The 24979-nt window shown below is 44.0% G+C and overlaps 1 protein-coding gene across 2 annotated transcripts in view; it reads right to left on the reverse strand.

Annotated features, from left to right (window-relative positions):
• Positions 1 to 22852, reverse strand: part of MTMR12 (myotubularin related protein 12) — a 598822-nt gene extending 575970 nt beyond the window's left edge. Inside the window, exon 1 of one of the 2 annotated variants that reach the window (XM_069220461.1) lies at positions 22650 to 22852. In XM_069220461.1, the coding sequence (XP_069076562.1) occupies positions 22650 to 22724 (75 nt within the window). In that variant the 5' untranslated portion in view covers positions 22725 to 22852. The remainder of the gene's footprint in view (positions 1 to 22649) is intronic. The other variant, XM_069220466.1, reaches the window with a different exon arrangement.
• Positions 22853 to 24979: the final 2127 nt, after the last annotated feature.

Genomic DNA, 24979 nt, shown 5'->3' on the forward strand with positions numbered 1-24979 from the left:
GCGAGATGGGTGCTGGAATATTTTGTTGATATGGAATAGAATAATATGATGATCTGACAGGTCGACGGGAAGGATGTTGTCGGTATTTAGTGTTTCTTCCTGAGCTATTATAGCATTCAGGATTGTCGTTTTGACCTTTGCAAAGCTGGGAGATGTCCTTACTGCGTAAGAGGTCGTTTAAGGATAGGATTAAAGTATAGCTTTCATCGTCCCAGTGGAAGTTGAGATCCCCTAGGATGATGTTATTGGTACATGAGAGTGAGCAGTATGTTATCAGATCTGCAAGGTGTTCTAACAAAGGAGAGAGTGTTGCCAGGTGAGTGGTAGAGCAGGTAACATATCATATTTGTGTTATCTTTCATCCTTATGGAGGTGCTGAGATATTCAAATGAGTTGTAGTTAAAAGAGTCTTTTGCCCCTATGTTGATGATGTTTTTGTGAATAATAGCGATGCCTCCACCGTGGCGGTCCGTCCTGTCTTTTTTGATGATTGCAAATCCCAGTGGGACTAAGGTGTCCATGATCGGTGTGAGGATTCATTTAGCCAGGTTTCTGTGATGAAAGCAATGTCAATGTTGTGGTTCAGTATGGCTTCTGCTAGTTATCTTGCATGCTTGGTTACAGACCTGCAGTTTATGAGCATGTATTTGGTTTGACCTCCGTTCTGAGGGTCCTGAGTGTCTGGGGTAAGGAGATATTGATAAGGTAGGTGGTTTCGACGTAGTCCTGTGATAACCTGGATCTTAGATAAAGGGTTGATTTTGGATGCTTCCAGGTTGTACGATTTGCCTATCTCCTCCACTTTGCTCCAGGACATTGTTGCACTTGTTCTTTTAGGTCTCTGAGCTTTGAAGTTGAGATGCATTTTGGTCCAGCTGACTGGTTGTGGCTTGGCTCTTCCAAGGCGTAGTGCATTGGTGTCAGTAACTGTAGGAGTTGAATAATATATGTGATATTGTTGATACCATGTATTACTATCTCTAGTTGGTTTTCCATGCAAATTAGTTGCTCATTTAGTTTGAACATGAATGTGTGATTTAACACGGGAGTATGCGTGTTTCACTTCATATTGTACGGGGTATGGTGATCCTGAGGGCGTTTGTCTGAGGTCAGAATGAGAGTCGAGTTACTGGCGGAAATGCGGTTCGAGATGTCATTGGGGCCTTTCATTTTAATGACTGATCTAGGGGGAGAATAGTGTGGGTCCCTTAGAGCGGAGGACATTAGCGTACTGGTGGAGAGCTGGTAGTAGGAGTTGGGAACGTGAGAAACTCTGTCGACCTCCCAAGTAGTCTGTGGGGTAGGGGAAGATGGTTAAGTTTGTGTGGGGGGATGGAGGTTGGGGAGTTTGTTGGCTAGGGGGATGGGATTTGTGTTGGTATTCGGGGATGAACAGCTTGTCTGGGCAAAGCTAGTGAGAGTGCTGCTGAGTGAGTAGACCACATTATGCAAGAAAGGTGGACCGATTTGCAGCCAGGTCTGCTAGGTTCGGTACCGGGTGAGGGCAAGGTTGTTATGAAGTGGGGAGTGGGGTTTGTGGTATGACTCACGATTGTTTAATTCTGTGTGGAGACCTTTCATGATAGTTCTGTTTCTGAAGACGGCAGGCGAGTTGGAGATAGTAAGTTTGCGTCAATACGGGAAGTCGATGGATAGGGTAATGTATTGTATTGTATTGTAATCGTATTTATATAGCGCTTACTACCCCTGACGAGGCGTCGAAGCGCTTTTCGATGAGTAGCGCGCTACTCCGGTACCCAACAAGAATTAGTGATGGATTAGTATAATTTAATAAGGAGTACAGTTTTAGTATTATTATGAGTTAATTTGAGTTGCGGATATGAGAGTTTGTTAGTTAGATTGACTGGAGTAATGGAGGGGTGGAGGAGGAAAGAAATCCAGAAGTGTTAATTGGGAGTTTATCCTTCATTTGCTCAATCCAAAGGCTTGAGATGAATAAAAGGGGGGCGGAGGGGAAAGAGGATGTGGAAGGGTTAGGGAGAGCATAGTAGCAGGGTGAGATGAATGCAGGAGAATTTAGTAGGGTTGTGTGGGAGGTCACAGAGGTAGAGTGAGGTTTGGTGAGTTAGATGTGGGGGTGGAGGGATGAGCTTAGGCAGAGATATTTAGGAGATGGAAGTGGTCGAAGGGATTTGGGATGAGTCCGAGTGAGAATGGAGGATAGTTTGATAGAGACATGACATAAGAGCGATGAGTAGATAAGTGTGATAAAAAGAGAGCAGAAATTCATAGAAACATGCCAGGCACAGAAACAACATATACACATATATATATATATATTTATACACACACACACACATGACTATACACACACATCTGCACATACAATACATAATTAGAAACATGGGTAAAAAATACTTAGTCGTCCATCCATCATCCTGGTAAAAAGGCGGGAACTCCCCCACCTACCTCGAGGGTGGACGGGGCGTGGCCCAGCGGGCGGAGCCCACAGGTGCTCCACAAAGGGAGAAACCCTCCACTCTGTGTCTCCAGCAGAGGAAGACAGAAACCGCGCGTCCCAGTCAGACACAGACCACGCTCCAGCACATCATCAGCTCACCTCCAGGAAGGATTCCAGATCCCCTCCGCCATGGGATCTCTGAGCGCACAGCCCCGCCCCGCCCCTGCTAAGCCCAAGAGCCAGGGTGGGCCGTCCTTTCCAGAAGGTGAGCTTCAAACCGCGGCATCTGCCGCGTCCACATTGTACACTAGGGTACGTGATGGGCCACGGGGGCAAAACGTCTTCAGCAACCTTGTGTGCCCCCGGCAATGTCATTGCCACTAGTGCGTCCCCGCGGAGATGTCCTCGCGCCCCTGCGCATCAACGACGCACCACGCGAGTCGGCGGCAAACGCAGTGGGGTCGCCTTGGAAAGCTGTCCATCATTCTGGCAAGAGGTGGGAATTCCCCTACCTATTTCGAGGGTTGACGGGGCGTGGCTCAGCGGGCGGAGCTTACAGGTGCTTCATAAAGGGGGAACCTTCTACTCTGTGTCTCCAGGAGAGGAAGATAGAAACCGCGCGTCACAGTCAGATACAGATTACGCTCCAGTACATCATCAGTTCACCTCCAGGAAGGATTCTGGATCTTCCTCTGCTATGGGATCTCTGAGCGCACAGCCTTGCTTTATCTTTGCCAAGCCCGAGAGTTAGGGTGGCTTGTCCTTTCCAGAAGCTGAGCTTCGACTGCGGCACCTGCTACGTTTATATTGGTAAGTGCTTCCTTTGAGGTTTAGTTTCTGTAAAATGAGCATCGTGGCCTACACAACCGGAGTATTTTCTACGAGTATGTCAGTAAGCGTTACCTAGCATGTTTTATATACCCTGTTTATATTGTACAATAGGGGTACGTGATGGGCCACGGGGTAAACGTCTCCAGCAACCTTGTGTGCCTTTGGCAATGTTATTGTTACTAGTGCGTCTTTGTGGAGATGTCCTCGTGCTTCTGCGCATCAACAACACACCACCGGAATCGGCGGTAAAACGCAGTGGGGTCGTTTTGGAAAGCTGTCCGTCATCCTGGCAAGAGGCGGGAATTCCCTACCTACTTCGAGGGTGGACGGGGCGTGGCTCAGCGGGCGGAGCTTACAGGTGCTTCATAAAGGGAGAACCTTCTACTCTGTGCCTCCAGGAGAGGAAGATAGAACCCACGCGTCACAGTTAGATACAGATTACGCTCTAGTACATCATCAGTTCACCTCCAGGAAGGATTCTGGATCTTTTTTTGCTATGGGATCTCTGAGCGCACAGCCTTGCTTTATCTTTGCCAAGCCCGAGAGTTAGGGTGGCTTGTCCTTTCCAGAAGCTGAGCTTCAATTGGGGCACCTGCTACGTTTATATTGGTAAGTGTTTCCTGTTGAGGTTTAGTTTCTGTAAAAATGAGCATCGTGACCGAACCAACCGGAGTATTTTCTACGAGTATGTCAGTAAGCGTTACCTAGCATGTTTTATACGCCCCGTTTATATTGTACACTAGGGGTACCTGACGGGCCACGGGGTAAACGTCTCCAGCAACCTTGTGTGCCTTTGGCAATGTTATTGTTACTAGTGTGTCTCTGTGGAGATGTCCTCGTGCTTCTGTGCATCAACAACGCACCACCGGAATCGGCGGTAAAACGCAGTGGGGTCGTTTTGGAAAGCTGTCCGTCATCCTGGTAAAAAGCGGGAATTCCTTTACCTACATTCGAGGGTGGACGGGGCGTGGCTCAGCGGGCGGAGCTTACAGGTGCTTCATAAAGGGAGACCTTCTACTCTGTGTCTCCAGGAGAGGAAGATAGAACCCGCGCGTCACAGTCAGATACAGATTACGTTCTAGTACATCATCAGTTCACCTCCAGGAAGGATTCTGGATCTTTTTTTGCTATGGGATCTCTGAGCGCACAGCCTTGCTTTATCTTTGCCAAGCCCGAGAGTTAGGGTGGCTTGTCTTTTCCAGAAGCTGAGCTTCAACTGGGGCACCTGCTACGTTTATATTGGTAAGTGTTTCCTGTTGAGGTTTAGTTTCTGTAAAAATGAGCATCGTGACCGAACCAACCGGAGTATTTTCTATGAGTATGTCAGTAAGCGTTACCTAGCATGTTTTATACGCCCCGTTTATATTGTACACTAGGGGTACCTGATGGGCCACGGGGTAAACGTCTCCAGCAACCTTGTGTGCCTTTGGCAATGTTATTGTTACTAGTGTGTCTCTGTGGGGATGTCCTCGTGCTTCTGTGCATCAACAACGCACCACCGGAATCGGCGGTAAACGCAGTGGGGTCGTTTTGGAAAGCTGTCCGTCATCCTGGTAAAAAGCGGGAATTCCTTTACCTACATTCGAGGGTGGACGGGGCGTGGCTCAGCGGGCGGAGCTTACAGGTGCTTCATAAAGGGAGAACCTTCTACTCTGTGTCTCCAGGAGAGGAAGATAGAACCCGCGCGTCACAGTCAGATACAGATTACGCTCTAGTACATCATCAGTTCACCTCCAGGAAGGATTCTGGATCTTTTTTTGCTATGGGATCTCTGAGCGCACAGCCTTGCTTTATCTTTGCCAAGCCCGAGAGTTAGGGTGGCTTGTCCTTTCCAGAAGCTGAGCTTCAACTGGGGCACCTGCTACGTTTATATTGGTAAGTGTTTCCTGTTGAGGTTTAGTTTCTGTAAAAATGAGCATCGTGACCGAACCAACCGGAGTATTTTCTACGAGTATGTCAGTAAGCGTTACCTAGCATGTTTTATACGCCCCGTTTATATTGTACACTAGGGGTACCTGATGGGCCACGGGGTAAACGTCTCCAGCAACCTTGTGTGCCATTGGCAATGTTATTGTTACTAGTGTGTCTCTGTGGAGATGTCCTCGTGCTTCTGTGCATCAACAACGCACCACCGGAATCGGCGGTAAACGCAGTGGGGTCGTTTTGGAAAGCTGTCCGTCATCCTGGTAAAAGGCGGGAATTCCTTTACCTACTTCGAGGGTGGACGGGGCGTGGCTCAGCGGGCGGAGCTTACAGGTGCTTCATAAAGGGAGAACCTTCTACTCTGTGCCTCCAGGAGAGGAAGATAGAACCCGCGCGTCACAGTCAGATACAGATTACGCTCTAGTACATCATCAGTTCACCTCCAGGAAAGGATTCTGGATCTTTTTTTTTGCTATGGGATCTCTGAGCGCACAGCCTTGCTTTATCTTTGCCAAGCCCGAGAGTTAGGGTGGCTTGTCCTTTCCAGAAGCTGAGCTTCAACTGGGGCACCTGCTACGTTTATATTGGTAAGTGTTTCCTGTTGAGGTTTAGTTTCTGTAAAAATGAGCATCGTGACCGAACCAACCGGAGTATTTTCTATGTAAAGGTATTTAGTTAGGAATGTGTTCGATCTCGCGGGGCATGAAGTGTAGAAAATGAGATCTGTTCTTTTTAGGCCTTTGGAAGTATTGAAATAGATGTCAGCGATGATCAGGTTGTGGTTGAGATTTTTTGCCACTGTGGGTGAGAGGCTGGGGAGGGTGATGGTAGGGGATGCGACTCGCGCCCCCCCCAGCAACCCCCATCCTTCCCAGCGACGAAGACCATATGTTCTACTCTTGCCCTCACCTGCAATCCTAATGGCACAATGTGTCCCTAAAGCTACAAAAAAAAGAAAAAAATCAAAACAACTATTTTGCTATGTTTCCCGTTGCTCCTACTAGGACCTTATCTGGCAGATCCCCCGATTGATCTCCCTGACACAGACCTTTCCCTCCTTGACCTTCTATTCGCCACTGCTAAGTAATATTGATCGGTTGGAAACCTAGTAACAATGTATCTTACCATACATGGTGGGCCAGGGTGACCTATGTGAGGAGCACACACATAACCCAATCTAATAACAAAGGTTGCCCGGTAATCTCTCAATGTATTTGAGATACGCTTGACCGCTTTAGGCGCGGCGCACCCCACTAGGGGAAAATCCGCCAACTCTTCTCCCAATCACCGGGTTCTATCCTTGTCAACATTACTTACGTTTTCCACACCTCTCATGCTGTATCACATGACTCCCCTCTCACGACTCACGCCTCTACCCAACCCCTTCCTCTTTAGAAATGACACCAGACACAGAGATCTGTATATCTTGCACACATTCCTGTTTACTCCTGTCAAGACTCCTATACCTCTCTCATAGATCAACATCCCAAACGGATGCCATACTCTCTGGGTTTGGTCTACAGTTAATGACTTTCTACGTACTCTGTTGATCATAAGTGCCACATTGATGTACACATCATATAAATGTCCATTGTTTCTTTTAAGCTTTTTTCCTACCTCCTTGTTTTCTCCTTATTAAAAAAATAAATAAAAACATTTTGAACTAAAAAAAAATATATATATAGCAGCTGATTTCTTTACTCTTGGCAATTCATCGTCCACAACTGTAATTGTCAAGATCAGTATTCTGAGGTGAACAACTGAGTCATCAAGTAATGTTTTCGTGGCATGTGATGGGATCATTTCATCCACAACCCCTCTCTGCACAAGTTATCTGTTAACCTACGGATGAGATTCAAGAGAGTGGTGTGTGGAATGCATGGAAATATTGTTTTGTTTCCTTAAGGGTGACAGAGAAAACAGTAGCACTAGTTAACTATTTTGTTTATGCACAAAATTAAAAAGCACTAGAAATCCACTAGTTAAGTTACTGATGTAACCTTAAATGCAACAATTGCCAAGAGCTGTTTTTACCCTAGGAAATTACATCACTGTCAACATACCAAATTAAATCACCAATGATAACACTGAAGAAATCAATAATATTGCCAACGTACGGCACGCTTGCAGTATTTCAATGCGCTAATATAGTTACACAAGAGTTACTTAAAGAGAGAAAATAAGTGGAACTATTACACTGTGCAATACAGAAGTAAAACTCATACGTCACTTCATGAAAGGAGCTTTTAATGTCATTAAAAAACAAAAAAAATCAGCACATTAACAACTTAAGCCTAGTTCCCAAATACTTCAAATAAACTAGCAATAATTACAGAGACCAACAAATGTTTCCTTTTAAACTTGCATCCACCATGCTGTATAAAATTGGCAGTACCAAACAAATATTCGCAAAGCTTTTAGAGATGCTGCAGACTGTCATCCTATCAGCATTTTCATTCTCGTTTTGCTTGGTCATTTTTTTGTGTAAAAGTTTTCTGTTGTGTGAGTTGGCAGGGTATCTCCAAAATATATATTTTTTCTTAAAACAATGGCAAAGCCAACAGGTCTCCCCAGGCTTTGCCAATGTTTTTTAGTCACATTGAATTTTTAAAATACTGACAAATGCTGTGTTTTCTAAAAACCAAGCATTCGTGAGCCAATAAAATGACGTAGAAACTTTTTTTCTGAAAAGAAAAAAGGCAACGGCAGACACTCCAGACCGCACATCCCCCATAATTCTGAAAACAGGATTTTGGTACACTCCTTCCTCAGCATCAGCAGTTGATGGGTACTGCTGCTTCAGCAGAGCACAAACTGGAATAAACAATTTGGAATAGTGCACCCAACTATTAAGGAGTCCACGATCCTGGATATGTTGAAATGTTATTTTATTTACTTCCTTTATTCCATCAAACACAACAGCCAACACGTTTCGTTCGATTGATATGAACTTCTTCAGCCTCTAAATGAAAAAACATAGGTGATATCATACTGTGATCTAATCAAAACAGAACAATTGTCACGTGAATCATGGCCAAATGGGCTATTCTTCCCAGGGGATTTCACCCTCTTACGGACAAGAGAATCTGTGCCAATCACCACTAATAAAACGTCTGCATTCACGAACAGAGTTGGATCAGTAACTAAAGTAAGAAAGAAAAAACAAAGCGTTTTTTTAAAGCAAGTTGTGAGGGTTTCAACCAAAGCAAGATGAGGAGGTCAGTCAAAGCAACACGGAGGAAGGTTGGAAGCGTTTTGAAAAACGAGGGTTAAAGCAACACGGGGAAAAGAGGTAAATCAACACGAGGTTACAAGAGGGACAGGTAAGCAACACGGAAAGAGCTGGTAGAGGGAAGAGACATGGCGGGTGCAGTAAGACAACAGTAGGAACAATCGGGTGACAGAAAGAAACAAGGGCAGAGAAGTATACAAGGGCGACAATTCACAAGCACATGACTCTCGTGGAGTGCTTCCCAAAAAAGAAAGAATATGCACAATGTGGAAGCAGCGATGCCAGCTAATCAAAGCAAAAGCAAAGAGGCAATACTCCATGGGAGGGACAAATAACACTGACAACCTGGGCCACGAACAGAAAGCAGGCATACGAGAGTGACATGTAAAGCCTACCAATAGTAAGCAATGGGCTGGCTCCAATCACCCCCATAAGTAAGTTTATTACATATATAATTGTAGTAGAATTAACTGTCTTGGTCAAATTCAAACCTAAAAGGAAACAGTGCAAGTTCACAAAGTATGCACAGGAAAACACACCAATCTTGCCTGGCAGATCACCTTCATAACGAGGAGGCAATGGCCATCATTCCTGTGTACTACTGAAGCGGATAATTATTAATATTATCTTACAATACAGAGAAAGCATGCATTCATAGGCCTGATTTTTTCTGCTGTAGCAATTTATTAATAGTGAGTAAATCTGCAATCTACTCCTGAACTAGTTCTCTGTACCTATTTTATGCAAGGGATGATACTCCCTGGTAGCCATCAACTACGGGCGGGTTAGAGAGCTCAGTGCAAAAAGGCAAGGCCCAGACACGTCTATGGTCAATAACTATGAGGCAGTGTTATGCCCCTTGCAAAATATTACTAATAAGATCATTGACATTTTGGGGATAATTCACATTTTTGTAAAATTTGTTTTTCACAAGACTATTATAGGTTACATGATTGACAACTGATATATTGTTTCTGCCAATTAGGCTATCACCACAATTGTTGGTATTCGATAATACTGTTTGTAATGTTCTTTCTTCTTCCCTAATGTGAACCTGGGTGCCTCAGTGTTGCTAATGGAGGCATTTAGCACTTCATAAGCACCAATGAAAACCATTAAGTTTACTAAAACTCTAAAAGCATTATAGTAACAATTTATGCTTTGAGTACCGAAAATTGTTGCAAGTTCTTCAATGTGCTTGCCACAGTAATCTTTTTTTAGGTTAGTATTCAAGGATAAGAGTAGCATTTTCCACTGCTTAGGTTTAATTTTCACATTGTACAAAGAATTTCCTTTATTCCTGTATATACACAATTCTTTTTCAGGAACGGAGGCTAAAGTTATGCTTATATTTTCCTTTATTTTCCACTCAGCAGCCTTAAGTAAAAAACATTAGCATCTCAAAGACTACAAATTCCCTAAGTCTTTGCTGCAACAAAAACAACCATAGAGATGGCCATCTAGGACCGCACTTCCTCTTTCTTCACTGCTCAGCAGCCAGATAAATGCCTTTCGTAATTGTTTTTTCTATGGTGATTTCAGTGCCCTTTCCCTTTATAGTTACTAGGGTGCTTGTTATTCAATGTATTGCTATTAGGTAACGCCTTCATATGGTGTATGCGTGTTATTCACTGTTATTTTTAATGGTTACTGCCTTCTGATTATGTACTCGTGTGTAACTCCTCTCTGTGCCGTACGTACTCTCCTTAAACCACCCAGAGGTACTTGACCTCGGGGCGCCATCCGCCCTCAGACCGTTTCTCCCTTTGCCAGCAGTTCCCTTGTGACTGCTGGTGAGTGTTTCTCTGGTAATTTCAGGCATGAGTCGGTTCTTTTATAAGACCGCTCCTCTGACTCTTCTTTTTGTTTCCCTTCACTGCTTAAGCATGAGTGGTGCGCACTGCTATCGCCTGTGGACGTGAAGGCGCGCATCTCCAGGAAGCGAGATGACGTGCTCTTCTCACACTCCTCGCATGCTGGGGATTATTGAGCTGAGGTATCGTTGCTAATCCCCTCCACTTGTAGTTGTGGATTCACTATCACGCGCCAGCTCAGCGAATTGGGATTCCCTTTCTTCTCTGACACATTGTTCTGGCTCCAGATCAGCTGTTCTCCGCGGAGCTCGTTGCATCTGCCCGGTTCTATTTGGGGTGCAGTGGTTTAAATGAGCTTTGGCAAATCCAGAATTTTTCTAACAAGCATTAGTTACTGAAATTGCTTATACCTTGATCCAAATAACTGCCAGGTAGAGTTTTTTTTCCCCCCCACACTATTGTGTGACACATTTAATTATGGCCATTCGTTCTAATGAAGAATGGGGGTCCGTGAAGGAGACTCATACACTCCTCCCTATTGATGAGGAGGGGGCAGATGTGACAGATGCATCTTTGGAGAGGGTGATTGCAAACGTTTTACAACCCCTGAGTCAACAACTCCTGGAGCTAGCTGTCCGAAGCTCCTTTGCACCTCCAGCTGGGGAAGTTACGAGGCCTCCGCCTCCTGTGAATGCTCAGGTACCCTCAAGCACGGCTCGACCGGATGTCAGTCCTAAAATGCCAACATCCTACTCTGATGCATTTGAGTGGTTTACGCCTTGCCTTCATTAAAAGACACCTTGACACCCTGGGGATGCAGCCTGTGTTTACCCCCAAAGACGATTCCTGTTCCCCTTGAGAGACATGTGACAATGCCGGGGAAGACTTGGATAACCCTGATGGGGAGTGGGGAGATAAGCCGGACCCAAGTAGACCAGAAGGTGGCACCAAGAGAGCCAGGCTGGATGATGACACCGAGCAGGACTTCTCGGAAGTGCCAGGGATGCCTCTCCCCAAAAAACATTTACCATCCCCACTCAGCGGATTGGGTCCCTGCAGAAAAGGTGGAACGCAATGTCGCCAGATGGATACGCAAGCCCAAGGACCAAGACGGGCAGGACCATCTGAGAGCAGAATGCCCTAGACATACTCTGGCCAATAAAGCCCCCTCTATGCCTGAGATTGATCCCAAGATGGCTACTTTCTTTGCCAAATTCATTAAAAATCCTAACAAAGGTCTAGACTGACCCTGGAGGGCTTGCCAGGATAAGGTCCTGGATGTCCTTGGACCACTCACGAAGATCTTGGACACGACAGAAGATGCCATTGAATCCGGTAATCTCATTGATCCTACTATCCTTTCAGTTTGGACCCAACGAGCCCAGTGTTTCTTGGGCAATGCGGACTGTGCTCTCTCTACAGAGAGGAGAGGTTCTCTTTTGATTGAACCTCCGTTGGGTGAGCTGGCCTCTACGGAGGATGCTCCTGTGGCAAAAGAGGGGGGTCTCTATGGAGATCCCTTCTTTGTAAATACCTTTTCCTCCCTAGATAAGTTATAACAGTCTATTAAAAAAGTCTTTGACCTGCAAATTTTTCCTAGAGCCTGAAGAGGTAGTGGGTGCTCCTAAGTCCACTCCCTCACTAACCCCCACAAGCTACAGACAAAGACATCCATCCAGTGGCATTATCAAAAAAGTTCTGGAGGTTTCTCCCACCCACGATGACGTGGAAGGAGCGTTTTCTGTGGAGCAAGCAACTCACCTGGAGGTGCATCTGGTAAGAAATACCCCTTCTTTCCCTTGTGTGGTAGGGGGCAGGCTCAGGTGGTTCGTCCAAAAGTGGGCGTCCATCATAGGGGATGCTTGGGTTCTTCAAACTATTCAGGGTTTTCATATAGAACTTTACAGGACCCCAGTCCAACATGCTCATCCACGCACTTTGGTTCTTTCCCGGAAAGGCACACAGGTGGGTCACAAAGTGTCCGAACTGCTCAGGAAGAGTGCAATATCTCACTCAATTTTCCATCCCAATGGGTTTTGAGAGCAATATTTTTCTTGTTGAAAATAAAGACAAGGGTTTCCGCCCGATCCTCAATCTCAAGAACTTCAACAGGTGGGTAATATACCGCCATTTCAGGACGAAAAGTATTCACCTCCTCAGGGATATTTGACTACCCAATGATTGGTTGGTGAGGCTCACCATGCCTATCTTCCACACAGACAGTTTCTCTAATTCGAATGGGGTGGTCAAATCTAGGAGTTCACATGCCTTCCATTTGGACTTTCCTCAGCTCCTTTGTGCTGCACCAAGGTTAAGAGACCGGTCGTGGAATGGTTGCAGGCCAGGAGGATAAGGCTCAGAGTATATTTAGACAATATACTCCTGATGCATCAGAACAGAAAGACCCTCTTTCGTCAACTAGATATGACCAAATCTCTCTGACAAGATCTGGGTTTCTTCAAATTGTCAGATTTCACTCCTGCCTAACGAATGCCTTTCTTGGGGTTCAAAATAGATAGCGAGCAACAGTTCCTTCATCTTCCCCAGAAGAAAATGGCGTAGATTCACAGGGAGCTGCAGACGATGATGGAGGGAAAATACTTCTTTGTGTCACCATGCCAAGATACTGGGTCTCCTGGTCTCATATATTTAGGTGTTTTTTCCCAGATCCCTACACTATCGTGCACTCCAACATCTGAAGGCCCATTATTTTAGAAGGGGCTTAACATATGCGCAGGAGATCTTCCTTTGCCTGGAAACTTGCACAGATGTTCACTGGTGCTTGATCACATGCATGCCTAGAATGGCAGAGACATTTTTGGTTCCGCCCCAGACCTAGTCTTAGAGTCTGATGCAAGTCAGATGAGGTAGGCCGTTCTCTGTGGAGATATTACCAGAGGTCAGTGGTCAGAGCAAAAAGTGTCCCTCCATATCAACTGTTTGGGACACCTGGCAGGTTACTTTGCAATTCGAAGCCTAGCAAAGGGGTGTCCTGTTTCATCCTCCTGAAGATGGACAATATTTCCGCAGTGCAGTAAATCAATCAGCTCGGGGGCACTCCGTCCAAGGTCCTGGCGGAGTTGGCCAAGGAATTTAGGTCCCTCTGCCTACAACACAAACTTTCAGTGACTACAGAATACCTTCCCTGGGAGGCTCAATCAGACGGCAGATTGGCAATTTCATCATCTAAAGGATTACATAAATTGACAGTTAGACCCTGTTCTCTTTCAGCAGATCATGAATCAGTGGGGCTCTTGTCAAGTGGACCTGTCTACATCCCGACTCAACTACCAGCTACCCAGTTTCTCCAGTTGGCGTCCTGACCCTCTGACAGAAGCGACCAAGGATTTTCTCCAGGACTGATATCAGTTTCACGGCTATGCATTTCCCCTTTTTCGATGATAACCAGACTGACTGCTTTGCTCAAACAGCAGAAAACTGAGGTGATCCTGGTGACACCACTCCGGAGATCACACATCTGGCTTCCAATTCTTCTGGAACTTTCCACAGCTTCTCCAATCCCACTTCCCCAAACCCCTCACATGCTGAAGAAAGCATACAGCAACTCACATTCTCTTGTTCAGTACAGCAACCACAATTTGATGGTTTGGAAGATTAGAGGCCACTGGGAAGTCCCAGGCCTTTCAGCACACGCTGAGTCCCTTATCAAACAAGCCTGGTCCGACTCTACAATCGAACTATATGGATCAGCCTGACTTAGGTGGTCATGCTGGTGTTTGTGATAAGAGTTGGATCCCGTATGGGCAGATTGTAGTGCAGGTTGTCGATTTCCTTTCCAAGTTAGCAGACCGGGGGTTGGCATACCGTACTATAAATGCATGCAGATCAGCTATATCTGCGTCTTACGTTCCCCCTTCATGATGTCCCAATAGGGAAACACCCCCTTGTGTGTCGCCTTCAAAAGTGTACCAGAGTATCAGTTCCAGCAGAACCGTGATACTCCACTCTCTGGGACATTAATGTAGCTTTGCATATGCTCCAATCTTGGCAGAACAATCAATATCTTTCTTGTAAAGCACGTTCAGGTATGTTGGCTATGTTATTATGTCTAATCTCCTGCAAAAGAGTATCAAATACTTGAGCCTTAGACATTAAGCACGCATGTTTACACTGGAGGAGTTTCCTTTACGGTTTCTAGACGTACCAAATCTAATCCTAGGGTTGTTCACTAGCCCTCTTTTCCTGATCATCCTAAACTATGTGTGGTCCGTTGTCTTAAAGCATATGAGATCATGACAGAAGAGTATCATCCGGCTGGGACGGCTCAATTGTTTCTTTCACTCAAAAAGCCCTTTAAACCATTGTCAACTTTTACCATTGCCCATTGGATTAGATGGGTTCTTCAGAAAGCAAGGATTGACACATCCTCCTTTGGCGTTCATTCTACAAGGTGTGCCATTGCTTCAAAGGCTTCTTCTCTGGGTGGAAGACTTGAGGATATTCTCAGAGCAGCAAATTGGTCATCGGAATCTACATTTAAGACCCTTTTATTTTCAACCAATTCCCAACATGGCTGCTCTTTTTGTCAATCAGCTTTACACTAGCATAATCTGAGCCTCCAGCCCTAACATAGAATACAAAATTTCCTAGGTATCGTGAAGGAAAATTTCAATTCATTAAGGACACAGAGGCGATGATTATCCCTCCTGAACAGTATTTCTTGCTGCTCACCCGCCAGATATTCCTTGTACTCTCAACATTGGGATAAGTATATGTCTGTTTGATTTATTCTTCTGCTTCAAAATATTGGGTTTACCACCGGGGGTTTTATGGCGTTGTTAAATGCCTTCTTTGTTTTCTTTTTTAGCTCTGTATGATCACTATTGATTCATGATTCTAGACAATTGTTTCAGCATTTTATTACATCTGTTTGTTTTTCTTCCTTCGTAGGATCGGATCAAAAATGTGATTTTGAAAGTCACCCGGATCAAGCAGAATGCTCGAAGAAAGAGGAAGTGCAATCCTGGATGGTCATACTTATGGGACTGTATCTCTATGGTTGTTTTGGTTGCAGCAAAGACTTATGGAATTTGTAGTCTTTGAGATGTTAATGGTTTTTACTTAAGGCTGCTGAGTGGAAAATAAAGGAAGAGATTAACATAATCCTTACATCCATGTCCTTAATAGAATTGAAACTTTCGTGCATGATAGCTAGGAAATCTTATATTATCTTTACAATGCAGTAATGAAAACGTTTATTGTACAGATATTAAAATCCATTACAATTAAAAAGCCAAAATCGAACAGTAGCAATAACATTTAAAACATCCAGTTCATGGCACGTGCGTAAATTTGAAGCCCCATATTACTGCTAAATGCACAACATTAACACCAAACAATATCTTTACAATACAATGCAAAAATGATCCTCTTATTTTGCATAAACATATAGGAAATCAAATGCATTTTTGAAACTGTTTGATAAGCGTTAAGTAAAAAAATAAGGGATAGGTAACAGCACCCGAGCACCCAGGAAGAAAATTCGGGTGTAGTACTTTGTTAGCAGATTCACAGTATGCAATCTTTCCTGGCGGGTGTGCTGTAAAAAAGGATTAAAAAGTCACACTTTATGCTAACATGTTTCCAATAAAACAAATATCTTCTTCACACAACAAAAACTGAAATCAGTAGCTCACGCACTAGTGATTCCGCCAGAAGTACTCTACTAGAAGGAACACCTGAAGAAACCGCTGCACTAATAAAAGCAATATTACACTCCCCAAAGAGAAAATTCGACCAAATAACACCCATACTAACAGACCTTTATAAAGCTTTATAAAGCACTTCCATTTACCTTCTTCCTCCATCTGCAGTAAAAAAAATGAAAACGCTGACATTTAGCATCCTAATTTAAATCTGCCATGCTAATTCCAATAGAATACCACTTTCGCCACCGCACCATCAGAGTTGCTGGCTGGCTAACACAACTCCATCCAAAAAGACACAAGACAGCCGGAGAGGAGAAATAAACTAGAAGGGTCACCCAAACATATCAAGTGTACAAACAGTCATAAAGTGTATTAAGGATGTTAAGTTTGTAATTGTAATAAGGAAAGATTATTAAAACATATACAATTATCATATAAACCTTTATCAGAAATAAACATTTGACATTAGACTGTAATGCTCAAAACAGCCCCTAGAGGGTACCATTACCCAAATATAAACTGTAAGAAACATGATCATGTAACTATATTTTTAGCCTCTAGAGGGCATAACCCCATGAAAAAAAGCAGGAGTAAGTAATGCAGTGTAACCATATACTTAGCCCCTAGACTGTGTTTTTAGGGCTAGCAGGCCTACTGCAATGATATTACTAGCAAGCCCCTTTAAAACAAAACTTCTCCCAGTAGTAAAACAAACGTTCTAGCTATGGGAAAGCTTAAAGGGCACTGAATGGTGGGAGGGGTTATTATTTTGGGGGCCCCACTAACAGTATGGGGACCCAGAGATGATGTAGACAGAAAGAGCATTTTGAATGTGGTCCCATTGTCGTAGGACCACCACAGGTTAAGTTATGAGCAACAATGTTTTGTTAAAGTAATGCCCTGCAACGCATTATGTGGCGAGTTTTTGTGACACGAATATTATACTATGTTGACTCCAATGCTCAGAACAGCCCCTTGAGGACTCCACAATAAAAAAAGCATTTTGAAGAAACATGGTCATGTAACCATGCCCTAAGCCCTTAGAGAGCATAACCACATGAAAAAAGAATTGTGAGAAAGTAATGCAGCGTTACAATACATATTAGGCCCCTAGAGGGTGTAGTACATTACACATTTTCAAGACCAGCAGGCCTATTGCAATGATATTACAAACAAGGCCCATAAAACATAACTTCTCCCTGCCGTAAGACAAAAACTTCAAGCCATGAAAGAGCTTAAAAAGAGAATGAATGGAGGTAGGAGTTATTAATTTGGAGTCCCTACTAACAGTGCGGGGACCCAGAGATGATGTAGACAGAAAGAGTGCATTGTGATCAATGTTTTGAAGGTGGTTTCATTGCCCTAGGACCACCACAGGCCGAGTTATGAGCAAAAATGTTTTGCAAAAGTAATGCCCTGCAAAGCACTATGAGGCACGTTTCCATGCCTCGAATATTTTAGTATGTTAATATGACTGCAATACACAGAACAGCCCCTAGTGGAAAACGCAATAAAAATAGCATTTGAAAGAAACATTGTCATATATCCAAACAGCCAGCCCTTAGAGAGTATAGACACATAAAAAAGAATGGGAGAAAGTAATACAGTGTAACTATATATTTTGCCCCTAGAGGGCGTAGTACATTACACAATTTCAGGGGCAGCAGGCCTACTGCAATGATATTACAAACAAAACCCATAACATAGCTTCTCCTAGCTGTAAAAACAAAGGTTCCAGCAATGAGAGAGCTTAAAAGATAATGAACTGTGGTAGGGGTTATTATTTTGGAGTCCCCACTAACAGTGTGGGGACCCAAGGATGATATATAGACAGAAAAAGCACACTGTGGTAGATGTTTTGAAGGTGGCCCCACTGCCCTAGGGCCACCACAGGCTGAGTTATGAGCAAAAATGTTCTGTAAAAGAAATGCCCTGCAAAGCATTACGGGGCAAGTTTCAGTGCCACAAATATTTTAGTATGTTGATATGACTGTAATGCTGAGACCAGCCCCAAGAGGACCCCACAATGAAAATAGCATTTGTAAGAAACATGGTCACGTAACTATATAGTTAGCACCTAGAAGGCATAACCACACAAAAACATGGCATTAAATAATGCAGTATAACCATATATTTGGCCCCTAGAGGGCACAGCGCACTACGCATTTTCAGGGTTAGCAGGCCTATAGCAATGATATTACAAACAAGGCTCTTAAAACATAAGCTATTCCCAGCTATAAAACAAAAGTTCCAGCCATGAGAGTACTTTAAAAGACACTGAATGGTGGGAGGGTGTATTATTTTGGGGTCCCCACTAACCTAGTCTGGGGACCCAGAGATTATGTAGACAGAAAAAGCACGTTTTGCTGAACATTTTGAAAGCAGTCCCATTGTCCTAGGACCACCAGAGGCTGAGTAATGAGCATAAATGTTTTGTAAAAGTAATGCCCTGCAAAGCATTATGGGGCAAGGTTCCCGAGTGCAGAGAATATTGTAGCATCGGCTCTCCCGCTGTGCCGGGAGAGCTGCTTTCGATTTGAGGATTTCTGTTTTACTTAAAGCATTTACTGATTTCAAGTGTTTTACGGGGAGAGCCACAAGAAATGCCTTTGATTAGGTAACTGTGAACAATGTGACCAGCGCTTCAATACTGCTGATTGAGTTCACACTGTTGTGATCATTTGTGCTGAGCGCCATGGCTGCCATGCAGCACAAAGGGGAGAGACAAAAGAAAAAAAATGGTTCTCCACACTGAAGTATATTGGCAAGAGTTCAATAATCCATGTAACAGGGGCAGTCTGCAAGACGTGGCAAAAACAGCCTCAATGAGGGACAAACTTAAAGCATTTACCTTGAAACACCAAAATTCAAAACAAGCTTAGCCATGAACAACTCTTTTTCAGGCATGTCCCCCATGCTGTGGAATTTTCTTCCCACAAATCAGAGGACAACAGCAAACATTCTCTCTTTCAGACAGTTTTTAAAACTAACTTGGTTTGCATACAGCTCAACTCATTTCTAGGAGCTGTTTTATAACCCAGAATTAGCGATTTCTGAAATAACAGAATTCTACGCCCATTCATTTATGTTTATCATAGCTGAGCTTAATTTTGTATTGCATACAATTCCTCTTGTTTAATGTAAAGCATGCCAATACCACTAGGGGAGGTCAGCTCTACATAAAACTGTTAAATAGATACATGAATTAATTAATAACATGTCTGTGATGAGTGTCTTAGTTTCTGGTTAGGATTCTTCCTGGTAAATGTTGAATGGTTAGGTGTCTGTTGAAATAAAATATTTTGGGGCACTACAGCAATAAGATTTGAAATAGCAGATAGTATGTTTACTGCCTTGCGTGATGTTCACATTTCCGTGTGCATGATTCATCCCACTATCATTCATTTTCCATAATGTTTTCAGTGGTTGATATATAAACAAGCAACCACATGAGGTGGAACTGGAAAATGACACAGGAGAAGAAACACGACCTAGGGTTGGGTTCATTTGGACACTAGTTGTACCCTATGTTGTACTATTAGGCTACAGTCCCCCTGTTCTGCCAGTTAGGCATATGGCTGGTTCTGGTCTGCCACTGAGGAATGCAGAATGTATTCACTGATAAACTCCTCTGTCATTGAGGTCGGTCAGTTGAAAGGTAATAGGAACAGGGCCTTTACAGAGTACACAACACAAAAGTAAAACTTCAGAATACCTCTTACATATCAGCAACAGAGCAACCCTTGAAGGATGGGCTCTCCAGTTCCGAACTTGAAGAAGATACCTTTGGTGCAAGGAGATGCATCGATTTGGTGCATGTGATAAGCCAGACATGTAGTGCTCCTGCAAAGGTAGGCTATGATCACTATTCTTTCTGAGCTGTATGTGCCGAATTATTTGTTTCAACTCAAATATCCTCGGTGCTGGATTCCAGGAGTAGGGTGGTGTTAGATTTGTGGCCTGTCCTGGATCGCTTGAAAAAAACTGGTGGGTCATGAATACCTTCCAGATGATGCCTGTGCGATACGATGGAAGAGATCTTATGGGTGTAGATTGCTTGGAAGCCAAGAAACTAAAGCTGCAATCACAGAAAAAATATCACTGGCTGGGAAAGGGAGAGAGTATTTTCAAGGATAATGGACATGGCCTCCCTGACCACTATCAATTACACAAAAAGGTATCCTACAACCCATGGACACAAACGAGAGGTGACCCCCGAGTCAACCTTCCTTGTTGATGAAGACCCTCACCCACTCTATCAAGGGTATGCTTTATCAGTGGGTATAATCCTGGCACCTAGATGGGGGTTAACTATAGACGTTTTCTGTAATAAGGTAGAGATGGGGCAACAAACATGTCATGCATTGAAGTGATGGGTAGTTCTGGGCCCACAGCAACACAGAGTAGGTGGTGAGGGAAGAGTTGAGAGGACTGCTCAGTTTGTATGTTTCAAAGGGAGGGGAGGGCTATATTAAATGATCTCTCTCCCCGGATTTATATAAATTCTACAAAACATTATATTCTGAGTGCAACAGACCTATTTCTCACGTAATTACAAGACTCAGAAATAGCTTCTGTGGGATGACAAGACCCTGCATACTGTCCTGACCAAACTATATCCAGTGTATATGACAGAGGGATTGCATTCCCAGGTATCCGTAGGAATTTGTGGGCCCCAACTGGCCATTTTGTTGCCAAGAAGAACCTGCATACCTCTTAAATATATGTATAATGGGATACAGGGGATGTTGGCTATAACTGACAGGAAGACCCTTCAAACAGACTGCCTTGAACTACCGAGCATGTTGGAACTGGTGTGGAAAGCTACAACAAAACAAGCAGGGCGGTATGCAACGATAACTTGAAACCATCCCCTTCCTCTCGTGGGGCAGTCATTTCCTGAAACAGGGGGGCCACTGCCAGGATTCGAGAAATGGGACATGCTTGGTGTATCTATGATGAATGATGTGTGAGAGGACTTGGCAATGAAAAAATATATAGAAAATCTAATCATGTATTACTATGTATGTATTACAGTATTATTGATTTACACAAATGACAAGTGTGAGTTAATGTTCTACAAGCAAATACAGATGTTGGTTCATATTGGGTTGAAACAGTCATTAGCTTTAAATATGTTTGCTAATTTTCATGGTTCTCGTAGGCTCAGATGCCTTATTTACGGATGTTCATTTGTAAACTTCTGCAAAGTGTAACCTAGCTTTCACATCTGGCAACAAGAAGCAGTTTTTTAGGAGAATGAGTGCAGTATTCTTTTTATGACTGATAACTTTTCCTGAAGAATGTTTTGTACTTCCTTGGGGAGGCAATCATGTATTCCTATGTATGCATTACAGTATTATTGTGTTACGTATATATGACTAAGAGTGTGTTGATGTTCTATAAGCAAATAGAAATGTTGGTTCATACTGGGTTGAAACATACATTAGCTTTAAACATGTTTACCAATGTTCATTGTTCTAGTAGGCTCAGAAACCTTATTTGTGTCACATTTGCAAACTTCTGCAAACCGTAACCTTGATTTCAGACCTGGCAACAAGAAGCAGGATTTTAGGAGAATAATGAGCTCAGTATTGTATTTATGAATTATACCTTTTTCTGAAGGATGGCTTATGCTTTGATAGGGAGGAGATCCTGCCACCTCCTCATTTGATACCTTTTTGCTGAAAGTAACACGTTTCTGACGCATGCTTAGGTTCCATAGTCATGGGAGAAAACCTATATAAGCTGTCCTAATTTTTATTTTAGCATTATGGCCTAACTGATCATTTTCTAGCAAGAGCCCTGGTCAACTGAGACAACAATTGTCTCTAATAATTTTTCTGCGCTGCTTTTTGTTTTGTATTTCCTTTTTAACAATAAAAAAATTTAAGTGAGGAGAATTGTCTTAGCAAGACCTAGGTTTTCAAAGACAAACAGCTTAGACACACACTGCACTCATGCTTTCTTATACAAACCCGATTGGGTAATAGGTGGGTCATGGATTTTGGATTGGCGTTGGCAGGGGGTCCTGACTGTTAAGCGGAACCAGGCCAGACTAATGTTTTTTGTATCACAAAAGTATGTATCAGTGGTGATACTTGAGTGGGTAAAACCTGCAGGATGTGCATATCCGGTTACGAAGGGGCGTGATGTCTACGGTCCAGTGTCGGAGTGAAAACTGTCAGCTGGCTGCGAGGCAAGTGTTTGCTGGTGTTAAGGCAATATCACTTGGCATTCTGTGGCGTGTGCTTTCAGATCAGCATATACGTTCCAGCGAGATGACGTGGGAGCACGTTCCTCCTAAACATAGGCGAGTAATGAGGTCGTGGTGTGAGGAAATAGGGCGCTCGATGGGTGCATTAATTCAGTATACTCGGTTAGCAAGTGATGAATAGATAGAAAGGGTGGTCACGGCCATAGACCTGTTAAAATGTAATAACAGCCCTGGAGATCGGGAGTCGTACTACTGGTCCAACAGGTGGTCCCTGTTGAAACGCACTTGGCTGGTTATATATTTTGAAGGAATGTAACGAGAATCTGCTAATAGTTTAAAAATGTATAATTTGGGTCGTTTAGGGAGCGATGGTTCCTGATGTATGGGTAACAACGGGGAGGTGGGTGACAGACTAGGATAGGTATCCATGGGGGATATGAGGGTTGGTGATGCAGCCTTTACTTTGCTCTCAGTCCCCCAGCAGCAGGATGCTGACAGGAAGACGGTTCACACCCTGCCACAAGTCTCTCCATTCACTCACCTCGGGGGCCACATAAGATATAAAGGTGGGCTTGGCCGGTTTCGGTCCTCCTACGGCTCCCAGTGCTCCCAACATCTCGCCAGAAACCAGGTGTAGGGGTTACCTTCTCCGCCACTACTGCTTCAGCCCCTGCCCCGCCCAACACAACCCACAATAAACAGACGGACCGTCCCAGCACACTGACATAGAAAAAGGACAACCACATCAAAACTCCTAGCAGCAGTTGATTGTAACAGAAAACGTACTAAGCGCCGAAGGCCTCCACCCTACGATACAAAAATAGCGGCCATCTTAGAAGCTTTTTTTATTTTTTTACTGTCAAATACAAGCCAAAGCCATGCCGGTATTATTAAATCGCATAGTTTCTAAAAATGTTTATCTTAGTGAAGTTATATTCTCCGTTTATTTCTCTCATTTTCATGGTGTTTGACTATGCTTTGAAATGCTATTTAATGTTTGATTCAAAATATGCATTGCTAAATGTCGCTTTATTAGGCAGCGTCTGAAGGAAGTAAGGAAATAAATACAACGGCACAATATTATTGTGAACTCCCTCACATTCCTGCATTCCGATTAGAACCTAACCCTTTTCAGTTCTTCGATGCAGAGAACTCGCGTGAGAGAGCTTATTTAGTCCCCTAGGAGCTAGCCAAAGGTAACGGCCATGTTGGGTGAGTATCCTCAAACAGTATGTGAGACTATGACTTTGTAGTAAGGTAAGAGAATGATTGTTCGTGAAAGCAGGTAGATACAAAACACTTTGGGGGTCATTACAACTCTGGCGGTCAAAGACCGCCAGGGCTGTTCGGGAGGAAGCACCGCCAACAGGCTGGCGGTGCTTCACAGGGAATTACGCCACGGTCGCACCGCCGGGACCGGCGGTTTCCCGCCACCGTGGTCCTAGCAGTTTTAATCCGCCAGGGCAGCGCTGCTTGCAGCGCTGCCCAGGGGATTACGAGTCCTCCTACCGCCAGCCTTTTCATGGTGGTTTGAACCGCAATGAAAAGGCTGGCGGTAAGGGGAGTCGCGGGGCCCCTGCACTGTCCATGCCCCTGGCATGGGCAGTGCAGGGGCCCCCTGCCACGGCCCGTGCAGCTTTTCACTGTCTGCCATGCAGACAGTGAAAAGCGCGACAGGTGCAACTGCACCCCTTGCACGGCCGCAACACCGCCGGCTCCATTTGGAGCCGGCTCCTGTGTTGCGGCCGAGATCCCCGCTGGGCCGGCGGCCAGAAACCAGGTTTCCACCCGCTGGCCCAGCGGTATCTCCCGATGGCCGCGGCGGGAGTGCGGCTGCATTGGCGGCTGCCCGGCGGTCAGACCTTGGCGGGCGGCATCAGCCGCTCGCCAAGGTCATAATGAGGGTCCTTATTTGTAAAGACATGAGACTAACCGGAGATGTACACGGTGTAGTACAGAATTAGTGCCCCATAATAGAATGCAATGGCCTAATACTTATATATTACCATTCCAAATTCTACAAGGTAAGTTAACCATGAAGTAAGAAGCACAAAGATTTAATGGACATATCACAAGATACAATAGACTTCAAATAAAATATGCAGCCTGAAGAAGAAAATTAGATTTAATGCACTGCTAAAATCAATTTTGATGGCCAGAATGAGTCGACAGAGGAGTACTGGGCTGAGCTCAATCTTGGGAAAGTACTGCAGTTTGCGCACACCATCAGTGGAAGGAAAGAGATGTACTTGGGTTGAAGGACAACATTTTAAACGTCTACTGACTGAACAGAAGGCGCCAAAAAACAAGCCTGCCTCCATAGATCTGACTGATCGCTTGGCACAGTGACAGCAGGCATCATTAAGCGCAATCAAAGCTATTCTCAACATTTCACACCGGTTACCCCAAGCTTTTCAACTTTAAACGTGTTGGAGGAAAATCTATTAATAAAGTAAGGCAGAACAATTTAACACAACAATATAGTTTTTCATCAATTGGGAAAATCAGCCAGTCTAAAAAAAAGACTGAAGTTCAAAGTTCAGGATACAAGCAGTGGTGTAATATATAAATATACTGTAAAAGCCACAAAAAACACATTGCAAATTCCTATATGATGTAAGTAGCAAGCTAGGCAGATAATATTGTCAACATACGTATGTATTTCCAAGAATTGTGTACGTGTCCATGTTTAGCAGAAGCCCCCTCTTGTGTTTTTTTTTTTGGTAGTTCTCAGAATAAGGACACGATAACACAGAAAAACATTTTTGGTTTTCTGCACAGCGAGTGCTTATCTCCTTTTTGACGTCATTGGACCCAGCCCAGCCTATTTGACTTTAACATTCTCTCAACAGGCTTGTGGTAAGGCGGAAT

This window comes from Pleurodeles waltl, chromosome 1_1 (genome assembly GCF_031143425.1).
Source record: "Pleurodeles waltl isolate 20211129_DDA chromosome 1_1, aPleWal1.hap1.20221129, whole genome shotgun sequence".
NCBI classification, from domain to species: Eukaryota; Metazoa; Chordata; class Amphibia; order Caudata; family Salamandridae; genus Pleurodeles; species Pleurodeles waltl.